The following is a 14,818-nucleotide window of genomic DNA, read 5'->3' on the forward strand; positions in this document are numbered from 1 at the left end:
AAGAGTGATATATTTATAATCCTTATGTTTATGTATTTAACGTATATACATTTGTACCCCTAACGTAGATCTGATTCCTTTAGCAGATTTGTGAATTATTATTTTACTGATGAGTAATGTGAGATCAAATGATTCGATCTTCTTCTAATTTCAGATAGCGTACATAAATATATGACTTTCTTGTATTGTATATCTTCAAGCAAATCAAAGAACCAGTTAATTACAATATTTATTCGCTGCAAAGTTACTACATGTATTTAGTACTGCGTTTTTGATAGCTACTTTCACTATGAATTTAAATTACCCGAGAAAGTGAATCCTTAACTATCTCACAATGAGTTTTCTCCCAATCTTTCATGTCTGTCGTAAATCTTTAGATATTTAAAGTGTTTTCATTATAATTAGTATTCGATACATTTTTACTATATCTGATAAATAAATTGCAGATGTTTATGCATTTACGGGAAATTTAAAAGTGTAAAAATGTATAGAATGTAGATACATAATGTGCAAAAATATCTGCAATAATGTGCTCTCTGTAATATTTAGTGGACGGAACAAATCACGTTTTCAGTTCCATTTGTTTTGTCCATTTGTTCCATTTGTATTTGTATTTGTATTCATAAAAATATGAAGTCGCATAAAAATCCGTAATCTATACAGGGTGGTTCGTAACCGGTGGTACAATTGGCTACACGGCGGTCCTACATGAAAAAATAAGTCAAAAATATGGAAAAATATGCAAAAGATGTATACATGAGAAAATAAGACAAGAATGTAAAATAAAATATTTTCGTTTAAGGCTTTATTTTCAAGCCCATAAATGTTGAATATGTTTAGTTAAAAACTGGTTTGATACACGCGCATCATATACTTTCAAGTTTATTTTTGTTGAAAACACATCTTGTGAACAAATTTTACTCTATATTTTTAACTTATTTGCATACGTAGTTCAATTCTTGCCGCCAGATTATTTATTTTTGTTCAGAAACGTGAAATTTGAACGGTATATGTACATCCTCTGTGACGTAGATGTAGAGTAAAAAAGGATTTTGGAAATATGGACCTTAAAGGAGTAAAAACAGGATAAACTCCTTATCCAATGAGTTATTAAAATTGGGAATGTGAAAATCAGCAAACAAACTCCTCATTACAAATAAACAAATGCGTTTCCGACCGTTTTTCGAAATTCAACTCTTAAATGGTGTTCAAACAGAGAATAATAAACATAAATTGTCATAAAAATAAATACTAAGCGGGTAAAGTCGCGCACGGGCAGCTAATATAGTAATAAGTGAAGAAAAACAGATTATGTACAGCACAGTGAAAGCACAATTAATTTCTGCATAATGATTTCTCATCCGTATTTAAATTTCGAGTATGAAATCTTTCAGCTTCAGCGAAATGTCCAATCAAGAATGTTATTTGGGATATTTATAACGTGTAACTTGTGTACACACGCTGAAACTTAGTATTAATTTTGCAGAAATTTAGAACTAAGGTAAAACTGAAATCAGATTTCAGGAAGTGATAAGTGAAAGGATTGTGTTTGTTTCGCGTTGAAATATATGTGGGAGATTTTAGTCAGCCTGACATACATATTTAGCGAAAACGTTTACTGTTACCTCAGATTTTTACATAATTGTTGCCTTTACCATTTATTATATGCTATTGATAATTTAACGAAAAATTTTCTGATAAAATTTAGGGAACTCAACAATAAAACATCTGTGTAAATGTAAGTATTTCTAGATTCTCTTATCAAAAATTCATTCATAACTGAAAAAATAATTAATTGATACAAGTACATCTGTCTCCTTTTAATCGAAGAAGGGAGGAATTAGCTGCGAAGGGGCATAAAGAGTCTTTAATTGGATCTGATCAACTTAATTAGAACAATTCATGCGGTCGTCAACCGTTTGCCCAGAAATGAAGCATATACTTACATACAATATATGTAATGAGGATATTTCACCATTTCTAAATGTCTATTATAGATAAATCGATTTGTAATGCAAAGTAACAATCGTTCGGGATAATGATCATTGGGATGTGATACAATTTTCAAATACATTAATAATCAAAGAAAAGTTCATATTAGTTCTTCGGAGTCGGATATTGCTTTGAAGGAAACAGAGAAGCTCGGAGAAGCTCATCATTTCATCAGAACTTGCTGTCAAAGTTAATGATATTAAGAGTGTTACTTTTAGGAAGAGAACTCAATCAGTTAGCAATAGAATTACAGAATAATATCACATCACTTGGAAGGCGAAATTTCGAAATGTTATTCTGTGTTTTTGACGAGCTTTTTCACAATGGTCAAGTTTGAAAAGTAGAAGTTACTAAAATCTAGTATTAGGTAACAATATAATAGTATAATATCTAGTAGTAATGTAGATATTTGAAAATTTCCATAAATAGTTTACAAACTTGAGAGAAAATACATATTTTCTACGAATTACAGTTACATGGATAAAATATTACCTAATCGAGCAAGTTGTTGTAAACTGTTTTATTTTTGCTTTAACAAAATCTGTGTGAATAATAGTATTATTCTACTATTTAGGTATTATTCTATTATTTTATGGTGTTATTCTATTATTCTATTAATCAATCCTTGTATGTAGTATTTGATATTCAGGTAACATTTGATGTCTATCTAATCGGGATAAAATGAAACCATTAATTTACTTTCTACTAAGATTTAATTAGTTATTTAATAACGTTCCTACATTTTAGTATGAAATCGGAAAAATATCATTAAAATAGAAGTAGAAACGCAACATATTCGCATATCTTACGATATAAAAATATTTACCATACATATCGAAATTATTCCGTGATATTGAAAAAGAGGGAAAAAATTAAATAAGTCTTCTTCAAGGTGCTTCGATAATTGATTACTAACCTCTATTTTAATAGTAAGTGCCGTTATTTTCGTTCTCATGCTAGGAATTCATTTGTATATTTCCCACTCTGACACTGAAAGATGCTCTGAGAAGCGGTTGCTGTAAAAATCACTACATTGTGTATTGTGTATACGTACGTAACTCGTACTCCATTTTACAATACCAACCTGGCTAATGTTTGTAGAGGAGTGTAATTATCTATTTACTATTCAGCGTTAATTCATTGTATATCATATCATCATTCTTTGATAATTTTATGAAATATGTATCTTATGTATTATTATGAGTTTTTCACTAAGTATATATCATACATAATTCATAAGAAATCACTTTATGAAATCATCAGCATCCTCGATTTTAAAAATCCTTAGAATTATTATTTTGAATAATTAGAAATAATAGAAATAGGATTTGGAAATTTTTGCTCTTCAGTCAAATAGAAAAAACTAGATAGAGAAATTAAATTATGTAAATAAAAGGACACATCTGACGAGTATAATAAAAATATTATACTCATCAAAAGATGAGTGTAGGAAATATCTGAATATGTACGTGACACCTCAGACATGAGCAACTACGATATCATATGAGAGCTGATTTAATGAATGACAGCAACGTGTAATATAAACCTGTTGTTCATAAATTGAAAAATTAATGTTAACTAGAAAAACTAGTTTTGTAAGTATATTTTTCCAAGCACTTCCTAAGTAGGTAATGTTGCGCGCGCATCGAACGTAGGCTTTGATTAGTTGTCAATTCTACGCAATTATTAATTCAAATATGACAGACCACAAACTATACGTTTCGGCATAAATTAAAGAAGAACAACGTTCGAAACACTTTTCTTTCCTTCCAAAATAGACGTATTACAGCTATGTTGTTTACCACCATAAGCTACACCATTTGTACCTTCCGCAACGATTTACGACTTGAATCTTTCGTTGTATAGTCAGAGACTGGGTTCGGACGATTGATCATGGTTCCGTATCGGCGTAAGTAACGCGATATCCCGCAAGGAATGTTTGGTGATACCTTTAAACGTGAAGTATTGTCGACAGCGCACATAGGACTTGACCTCGCCGCGTCAATCCATTGCCGTTCGGTGTCAGTGACCTGCCTCAAAAAAAGAAACTAAATTCCACCGGACAACAGATAAGTGGCCCCTGGCCCGTTACATACCTGCTCCTCTCATCACACATATGGCCACGAGATGGATCCTGCGATCTCTCGAGTTGAATTCAGAGCCGCCTGTCGTTCGTTTCGATGACTGGATCGATGTACCGATCGAACTTTCCTTTCGAAAGAGGTTACCCGTTAGAAATTCGGTGGAACGAAGCATTGCGTCTTCCGTCATAAGATGGTCTATGTCTTGCGTAAAACATGACAGATCGTTTGTGATGAACATCGTGCAGTCGTATTTGGTCACAATATTTATATCGGATATTGAATTATGCAAGCCTTGCAACATATTTTTATCGTCTTACTTCATTGCATATGTGTGTCTGACTATTTCATTTAGTTGCTGATAATCTGGATGAAGAAGGTAATTGTTTGCTATAATGATTTTATATAGATAGCAAGTATTTAGATATAATGTATTACACCGATTGATCAGCTGATAGAGTTTATATCTATATCGTAAATAATAAAAGAATCTTTGGCTTTGTCGTGAATACGATCAAAATATTGACTCACAATATGAAAAACAAAATATTCTAATATTAGTTGTTTGCTAATTATGTAGATAATAAAGCGCTACAAAAAAATATGAATCATTTTCTTTCGACGATTTATTAAATAATTTTTCTGTTCTACGCTGAAGATGTCTTATCACTGGATAACACGTGTTATCACAACATATGTTATCATAATATATAATATAAAGTATATAATAATTTCATTTTACCGCTGAGTTTGATTCATATACACGTTGATTGTTTTATTTTGATAGGAAACGTAATGGTATAACAGGTATGACTAACTCTGTTATTTAGATATCTGATTGTCCTCATAAAACAAATCACAAAACATATCGCTTAAGTCGATTTTATTGATCACGATTCAAGGCAATGTTTGTAGTTATGTATTCAGTCGCTCGCAGGTCTATTGAGTTGTGTATGCAGATCTATGTAATAAATGCTGGTCGCGTATGCATAGTTAACAACGAGATGTTTCGTGATAACAACGAGATATTTTGACAAGCAGATGGCCCTTTTTCGAAGCAAAATAACAAGACACGTCAATGGAAGTGTAATATTTTGGCGCGTATCTTTGTACCAATTTAAGATAAATGGATAACACGAGAGGGAACTCTATATATCTTGACAAATTGTCCTATCACTAAAAAATTTTAGAAATGCACATACTGTTCTCTCGTTTTATCCAGTCGTTTTAACGTTACATACCGGCATTATGATAATAGAGACCGGAAAGTTATCCACGGTACATGTTGTATGTAATATCAGTGAGGTTCTTTAGTGTGTTTATCCCTCAGCGAAAAGATATTTTAGTCGATTTTCCATTTAGTCCTGTTGCAATCTCTTCTTCCGAATCATGCGTACCGATTTTCTTGGTCATGAAGCGGTGAAGCACTGTTACGCGAAAGGAAGAAAAAGGATCAGCTCGAGTATATTGGCAGAAAGAAAGCGACTTTTCGTGTTCCTTTATGTTGTCCAAATGTTAAATCGGTACGAGAGAAGAAGAGAAGAAACTGATCGGTAGCAAGCCGGCTTTACAAACACGTCCGGGGGGCCCCGCGTAACCAGTTTGTGATTGGTTAAGCTGTGTACCACGTGGCGGCGTTGCGCGGGTGGGGATTGGCCAGCACGGCCGCGCTCCGCGGGCGAAAGCAGCGAGTTTTGTTCTAGTATTTACCCCGCGGTGTAAAGTTGGCTCTCGCGCTCTCCGGTGTCCTTAAGCCTTAAGTCACGTTCCATTGTTCGCGTCGTTCCTTCAAGATCCTCTCACACCGTAGAGAATCCCTGTTGTTCTATCGCTTGTGCTTTTTAGTGGTGAACGCCATACGAATTGTGCGCCATGTTCGCGCCGCGAGCAACACGCGATCCACCGGCTATTGTGACAAGTGATACGCTTTTTTCATGAACAAGTTGGAGTGTGTGCGTTTAAATCCCATTCTGGATTACACTGGCGGTTTATGTGACTACGTACTCTTGCCGTTAGGAAGGCAAAAGTCCAGTGGTAGTAAACGACGAGGCGAAAGCACGCTGTGGGATCGTGGAATGTGCGCTGACAGGTATCCACCACCGCGCCGTCGCACTCGGAATTCACTATGCGGTTCTAACCTTTCTCTCTTTCCTTATCCTTAACTCGTTACTTCCGTCTCACTTGTAACAACGTAAGACTTGCGTGTTTACGCGATCGTCCACCTCTCTTTGCTCTTTCCTTTCTATCTTCTTTTACCTTCATTCTCTTTCTCTCTGTCTTCTTTCATTCAATGATCGCTCTCGCGCCTGCGTTGCGTCGTGGACGCTTCGCCACTTTTGACAGCTGTCACGGTTCAAGTGTGTACAGAGGCAACTCGTTTTATTTTGTCGGATGTCGATATAGAGGAGAAACCAGCGTATTATCGTTCATTATATTTCTTTCTTCTTTTTCGATATATCTGTGTTCTCGTAACGACAATTCGATAATATGCTAGTTATGATTCGTGAAATATGTTTTATTTATAGTTATAGTTGCAATTTCATTGATAAGATTCGAAAATAAATTAGTTAATTTAGATATGTGACGTACGTACGTTCTTAGTAGCGCTAGCTGCATAATTGCTCAAATTTAAGGCTCAATAGAGTATGGCAAAGTTGCGTTATAGAATTTTACGTTATAGAATTAACCAGCTCTTGATATAGTAATATAACTAATCTATTTATGACGTTAATCAAACATCTCTATTTCTACAATGGACAGAAGGATTAATTTTTTCTTGATAGATGTTAATCATGCGAATATTGTTGGATTACTAAACACATCTGCAGCATAAAACGTGTTATGTAAAGTGAAAGTGGCTACAGAAACGTGTTAAAGGTTGCGATGCTTGATGCAAAATCATATATTGTAAATCCAGGTTATTGAACGCTTGATTTACCCTCTGCTGTCTTATCAAAGAAACAAATAATCTATCATAAAGTAAATGTTCCGATATATTTCCTCAAAAATTGAGGAATCGATTCGAAACCAATTAACGGAAGTACCTAGCGAAAAGATTTTATCGAATACATTATTCTTAGCCCTTGGTTCTTTTGTCGCTGTGCGTTTGACTGCCGCTTTTAATGCTTTTGCTTCCATACATTGTAGTAAATTAAACGGTAACGTGTAGTCAGTATGTATTTGGTTGAAACTATTAAACAAAGAATTACACGCGACGTGGCAAGTGGAATGAAACAGTTCGTATCCTTTTTCTTTGAGGTTGTCCGTCAAGGACAACTAACAAATGTCACGAGAATGCTGCACAATCTGAGACAGTTGAATTAAGACATTTGTTTAAGTTAAAATGTTAGTTAGCTATGTTTTAAGTAAATTTCATATGTACGTCAAGTATGCATGATCAGTCGTTTTGTAGGAGTAATTATATCTGTAAAATTTGTGTAGTGTAGCAATTATTATGTCGTGAATGATTGATATCATTATATCATCATGATATGATTACGATAAGGAATCGACCGATAATCATTATCTAAAATTAGATGCAGTAATTAATTTACCACTAATGTTTTTAGCAACGTTACAGAAAATTGTTTGAATAAACCATGAAATAATTACTTTTGAAGCAATAGGCTCTGATAGATATTGATGTATTTTTTTTGCTTTGAAAGATAGTGAAGCATTAATGTGTTGCGGCGTTACGGAATCATAGTTCAGAATTGAAAAGTAGTTGCAAGAGTAGCAAATTTATCGCGTTGAAAGTAGTGGGTAAAGTAATTTATCATTCATGTTTATGGCAATATTTTACGGATGTAAAGTAGATATTTTCAATTTAATTATAGTTTTGTTTCATAAATTGAGGTGTGGAGAAACTGGTGCGTAAGATAATAATTGAGAATTACTGCCGTAAAATGGAAATGGTGCCTAATTTATCGTTCTTCTTTATATATTTCAAAAAATTATTCAAAATAGAAGAGAGAAGATATCTGGTTCTACTCTACTAATAAAATTATTACAAAAAAATAAAAACAACAGTTTTCTTTTGTTGTAGAGAAAAATGTAGTGCTGACCATTAATATTATATATTGTAGACTACTAGTAGGAAGTTATGATTACAACATGAATATGCTAATCGATTCATGGTCAATATTTATATTAAAATCTTACAAATATGAAAAAAGATTCATGAAATGCGTCATTTTTTCATACTATTATTTTCCTAGATTTATTTTTACAGTCCATATAGTTAGGAAAGGGTGCGTTATGCAACATGAAGCAGATTGTATATATACCCTGTCTAAGTTCTTAGAGTCCTTTTGTAAATTTAAAGGAACTTGAGCATTCTTTCTTCAAATGTAACAATTCTTGTCCATCTTGGACAATTTAATGACCACTCAATCACTCGCATTTGACCCTATCTTCCATATAAATACTCATCAGCTGACTGTGACAAATTCTATAAAGAGCTACTAGGAACACACTTGTTTGTACAGAACTGCGATCCGCGTTGAATTATAGCAACTGATCGCATGATCTAGAGAGCACGTACCATATTATATAAGTCGAATGACGCAAAAAGAACGTCAATTTAGAAAATGTTTTTCCATCCCGTGGTTTGTATCGGGTATCATCCCATACGTCAGTACTCTAGATCGAGTACCGTTTAAGCACGGTATTATGCGCTCCGGCATCCTCAATCGTGACATAAAACATTGAACGTTCGCTCAAGGATCGTGCGTGCATTTTCACCTGTGGCTTGTGCATTTTCCGCTGAGTCTCACGGTAATTGATACAATTGCATTCAACGTAACTTGGTCATTAAGCGAAGTAAAGTAGCATCTTTTAAAGAACTGAAAATATCGAACGGACATTTTCTCGTTATCCGTTATTTCTTTATAGTTTCGTCTAATATTCACCTTTTTTCCCTTTATGGACGGTATAACGTTTCCTTTTCTTATATCAGTTCTATTGTATTTTTATTTTCATATAACTGTATTAAGTAAACCTTCCGTCTTTCGTGTCAATTATAGTGTTTTGTTTATCAGTTATATTATGTAGATCTTTCAGAGATAAATCTAAAAATATTATCACACGATAACCATATTTTGTACAAAACGTAAAGATATTGTCCTCGTATCTGCCGCTATTGAACATGAACCGACGGTATAAACAAATATAAACTAATCTTGATGAATACGTGGACGAAATGTGGAAGGAGTTGCACTGGAGGAGAATGATTATTCCAATCGTGGATCGATATAATAAAACGCAGCGATAATTACAGACGACGACGAGATATTTCGATTTCTTTGGGAAGTGGATTTTCTTTTTCAGCGTCCGGGCGTTATGAAATTACGGGCACGCGTATCGTTTCTCAGCTCGTCCAGTCGCAATAAAATTTCCTGGTGCTTTTGGCGATGTTTCAGGAAGAGAGAGCCAGCGAGAATTGCCGAGGGGCGACAACCTCTCTCGATCTTTATCCAATTACGCATGCGTAACTTCTGCTGCGCGCGGAGATTCCGGCCGCGTCGCGTTGCATTGCGTCGTTTAAATCCCCGGCCCGCGGTAATATTTAACGTTACACCACGTGCAACAAGGTAGATCCGTCGTCGTTTCTTTCGTGCAACATCGTGTGTACGTGTACATACGTGTACTTACGAGCGGCCAACGGATTCCTTCGTAGATCTTTACGGTGTTCGTATATCAGTGCGTGATTCTTCGAGGTTGATCATTACACCCACGCGTTTCTTTCGCGCGAGTATTGTTTTTTAATTAAAACACCGTGAAACCTCGATTTCAGTGGGCGGTGAGAGGCGCGAGAGTAAATCGTTTCACGGTCATCGTTGAAGGGATCTGCGCAGAATCGATCGAATCGAAATTGCGTATTTGTTTAAAATAAATTGTATACGGGATCTTGCAGCTTGTTGTAAACAGTTAGAACGCTTGTTCTGTAATTTAGTTTAATTTATGAAAAGAATTTTATTCTTTTGCGTTTAATTGCGTTAAATAATTTTGCGTCTTAATGCGTTTGTTGCATATTACTTTAGATAAAAAACATTAATGAACAATTTAAGATATCTAAACATCATGCAATCCTCTATTTTGCATGAATAAAGTCATTACATGTTACTTTAAAATTTACATTGAGTAGGTAATTTCACGATTTGAATAAATAAGTCGTTTATATAAGTAAACATAACAATTGTACACTGACACGAGCTTGTGAATATAAATAATAAATTAAGTAATCATTAAGGAGTCAAATTATGTAAGCAATACAAAAATAATCAGTTATGAATAGCAAAAGCGTAGAAATGGAATTCAAACCTAAAAGTTAAACATACCATTAATGCCACAGAAAATGTACATCATCTGTCCATTTTTTGAAATAACGGTCGTACCACTAGTACCTCGCGTTTCTTTGGAGCAGTTGGTCTATTAACCACAGTAACGAGAATAAATAATTCCGCACCGTTTCGTTATTTGCTGCAAAGCAGAAAATTGCGTCACTGAAATTATACGCGCCACGTAGCTACTACTTACTCCCGCCTAACGATTCCTCTAACGGGCATTAAATTTCACCTATAAAGCGTACTGTTCATTTTCTACAATATTACCGGCTACCCAATCGCCGTTTAGAATTCGAAAGAGCCATTGAAAGTTCCGCGAATCGCTACGGTTCATAAACTACTGACAAAGTCTTCGTGATCATTTCGATTCTGTGCACGCAACACCGCTTCGTAGGTTTAACAAATCACGCATCTTTTCCGTTACGTAATTTCTCGCGAACTGCCTTTTTTCGCTATATTCTCAATCTTTGTTTTTCTTGTATAAGCACATTTTTCATATCGAATTTGAACTAGTTAGTTAAGTTGCATAATACGTGTAGATATCTATATGTAACCGTTGTATAATATGAATGTAGAATATGTGCATACATATTGCTTTTCTTCCTGTGTCGTTCTGTAATGTTCTTATATCGTTGTATGACAGTTACTAAATCCTTCCTTTTATTAAGTGTTTGGTTTCGTTAGATATAACAAAGAGATATTTAAGAAACTCGGAAGAAAAATAGTAGAAATGATATAATCATTAATTTCAGAAAATCGTAGATAAAATTATACTTTAATAGAAAAATTCGGTATATTTGGGAAGACTTTGGGAATTTACAATAAAGTCTTATAGACACATCGATACGAATGTTACGTATCGTTTTCATTTTTTTTTGGAAAAAGCTCCTTCCATTTTTTCTCCAAGTTTCTTATTTAATAGAAGCGTCAGAATATGTAAGCGTATGAATGGAAGTGCGTATTCACTGTTCTAGAAAACGATGACTTCGTAGCGGGAAGGGTTCGAGGGCAGAGCATGAGGGTCGGCCAGGAAACGCGGAAAGAACGTTCACAGTTCGGCGAAGCGATTAATGACTGTCAGTCACCGAACACAGCTGGACACGTCTCTGTCTCCACCGGTTGGAGATGAGCACGAAGGAGCTGAATGCGACAACGTTGACGACCACAATGACCACGGCCACGACGCTCACGTCGTCCACGAAGCTCGATGTCGAGGCCGAGGACGACGAAGAGCCACCGACCACGTTCGAAGCATTGGATATGGATCTGGTGAACGGACCGAATCCGTGGCTTCCGGCCTATGGTTTCCAATTACAGCATCGTTCCCATTTTCAACCTACGCACGAGGATCTACGGACTAATGGTTCGTACTGTTACTATTTCACTTTCTATCACCGCTTAAACTTTAAACAATATGCGAGTCTAAACTGTGACCATCTGTTTAGTATTACGTCAACGAAAATGTATAATATAATCTTTCCTCAGATACAAATCAAATTAAGATATTAAAAATCCCGCATTGAAAATTTTACTGTGCTTTCAATATTTCTGTTCTCTTTGCTTCTACAGAGATCGTATTTGAAAAAAGTGAATGGTTAATTACATGTAGATTTCTCGATTTTTGTTTTACATGAACTTAACATTGATTTGTTCGCATAAATTCCGAGTCACAAAACGAGAATACTTTCCTTCCGTTCTATGATAAAGTAAAAGTGATAGTGGCGACCAATACTTTCCGAACCAAACATAGTATTTTTTATTGCAAACGATTGATCTATTCAAACACGGGAGCCACGAACATTAGTAGAATTAAAAGAATCTTTTACATACAGGTACCTTTACCTTGTTAATAGATCGTTCTTGTTGATACCATTGATCTGGTTGTAATCTGTCGTAAATATTATATTAAACAAGAAGCCTCGTTATTTATTATGAGTTCCAGAAGCCCTCTATTCGTCTACGCTCTAGATATCGACGGAGACTTGTATCATTACCGCAATTTCCATTGGATAGAAAATAGCGCGAGTTTGAATACAAATCGCCTGTTAATGACTGCAGTTAATGTAGGCTACTTTCTATAACCGTGGGCTAACGTGTGAGAGTCAATGAAAAACTATAAATACCAGCTACCTAGGTGTCGATCGTAGTTTTCATACTCGAGAAAAATACTCGATTCTTTGCGAAATATATATAACTCATAAGTGTTATTAAATACATATATATAATAATAACAAACATATAGACGCATATAGAGCGTTGCAAAATTGTAGGATTTAAGAGTAAGATAAATTATTGTGTAAGATTGTCGATCACTTGAAAGATTTGAAAGCATGATGATCACTAGACTAAAACGTTTACTAAGAAAATCTTCTATTTTCTTTCTTTATTACATTCTGGAAATTGTTCACCTACTTTAGGAAAAAGTCAACTATTTTTGTTTTGTCTCTTATCGCTATATTCTTCAAAATATACGTCTAAGTCTAATTAATTATGAGGTAATCATCGTTCTACAAAATATAACAGTCTATTTGGCGCTCTGTAAACTCCAACAGATTCACACCAGTCAATTAACTACGATCGATAGAAACAAAATTGCCACATTAAACGCACGTTAAGAATGATTACCACACAAAGCACATGTTATTTCTTTGATTCGTAATCACAGGTTACTCAAAGGTGTGCAACAATAGCGCCATATATTCATTCATTCGTTTTTCCTTCTGTATTCGGTGCGATTAGAACGACGCGATGTGACACGCAATGCGCGCAAAAGGAGGTAGATCACCGATTATTTTTGTGCAAAGCGACGGATTATTCACGTCCGTTGCCCAGCTGCGGAACGAACTGCGGCAACAGGCGTCTGCAACAGGTGGTTCTCTTTTCCATCATGTTGTATAGCTCAACGTACCTCTGCATTTTGCACTTGTGCAAGACAAATTGCACGTTCCCGTAGGACGATTTCTTCTCACAATGGTCATTACGTCTAATCTGTTCGTTTTACGCGAGGAAAGAAAAGAAAAGGAAACGCGTAGGTTAATCTCTGCTTAAAAATATTATATTTTATATTATGTTTTCAATATTATGTAATATTACATTTTCAATATTATTGAGACATGCGTTAGATTTGTTTTTCCGTGTAATGTTTGGTTCACACAAATTGAGATTGGTACATGATATTATAGTTACACGGCCATTTAATTTAGGAAAAAAATAACGTTTGCCATGTTTTCTATTGTTTGTGGTAGAAATTAAGAAGTTAGAGAAATGGTGGTACAATCTTGTAATTCTAAATCTTGTACGCTTTTTGTATTTGTGAATTTATAATAGAATTTAGATTTAGACGATGTCCCAAATGTTAATGTGAATGACACACAAATTTTTGATTAGAAAATTTTTTACGTGGAAATATAAATTGTAGATTTGGGAAGCATTTTAATTATAAAATATCTTTCATTAGTCATCGCAATTGCGAATATATGTACATTGTTTTAACAAAGCAATTTTCTTGTCTAGGAAAAAATTATTTTGCAATACATAAGACTGGAAAACGAGAGTTTTGTTAACAATTCACATATTATGTAGTTCTTCAATTAGCTATTATTTTATAACCTACAGATCTCGAATGCTTCCGATAAGACATAATTATTATATCAGGAAAATGTTTCATAAGTTGAAAAACAGGTTTATATATGTAGCTCAAATAAACAGTATTGCATTCATAAAATCTTGAATTAAAGCATGATTGAATATATACGTCACCGTGATTCAAGCTATTTATTAATTATCGATCACGTAATCATTTCTTTGGAAAAATTGGATGGATGATTTATAAAATATCACAGGAAAACAATATTCTCCAATGCAACATTACTTGAAATCAGACCTACGACTTACAACGTCTCTTTGTTATTTAGCAATTAGACTGCACTAAACCTTTTTGGTGTATCTTGGGCTAGAGTCGGTACAAGTTGTACGAAATTTAAAAAATGAGTTTGTAATACAAATGGAACTTAATAAAAAGAGGAAAAGAGTGAAATTAAATAATAAGGATTGATAATTTGCAAGAGAAAAAGTATAATTTATGGCAAACGAAAAATTATTGTTCGGTGCCAACCAATTATTTAATTTGTAGGTTTTCGATCTAAATGATCAATAATGTAAAAAAAAGAGGACATTTAGATTTACCATATACATTTTTATTCAAATGTTAGGTAATTATTTACAAAGCGGACAATATTTAAATTCAAAGTCAATATTGTGAACAACTTTTCCCTGTACGTGTTACCGTCGCTCAGCTTTAGTTGCTGAAATACTCGCAAAAATCTTTAGTTCAATTTACCTTATTTATTTACGATTACACTTCATTCTGTGATAGACGGGCGGATGCCTCAAGGCAGCCGC

The 14,818-nt window shown here is 34.4% G+C and overlaps 1 protein-coding gene and 1 long non-coding RNA gene across 2 annotated transcripts in view; one reads left to right on the forward strand and one right to left on the reverse strand.

Annotated features, from left to right (window-relative positions):
* Nucleotides 1-1,058: 1,058 nt before the first annotated feature.
* Nucleotides 1,059-4,604, reverse strand: LOC117151158. The gene is made up of 2 exons (XR_004460866.1): nucleotides 4,089-4,604; nucleotides 1,059-4,022 (listed from the first exon to the last, which is right to left on the reverse strand). It is a non-coding gene; the product is annotated as an uncharacterized LOC117151158 (long non-coding RNA).
* A 1,143-nt stretch (nucleotides 4,605-5,747) lies between these two features.
* LOC100740207 overlaps nucleotides 5,748-14,818 on the forward strand; it is a 70,321-nt gene continuing 61,250 nt past the window's right edge. The window contains exons 1-2 of the mRNA XM_024364546.2: nucleotides 5,748-6,162; nucleotides 11,392-11,780. Coding sequence (XP_024220314.1) covers nucleotides 11,543-11,780 — 238 coding nt within the window. The 5' untranslated portion in view covers nucleotides 5,748-6,162; nucleotides 11,392-11,542. The remainder of the gene's footprint in view (nucleotides 6,163-11,391; nucleotides 11,781-14,818) is intronic.

Source organism: Bombus impatiens, unplaced genomic scaffold (genome assembly GCF_000188095.3).
Source record: "Bombus impatiens unplaced genomic scaffold, BIMP_2.2 scf_0099, whole genome shotgun sequence".
NCBI classification, from domain to species: domain Eukaryota; kingdom Metazoa; phylum Arthropoda; class Insecta; order Hymenoptera; family Apidae; genus Bombus; species Bombus impatiens.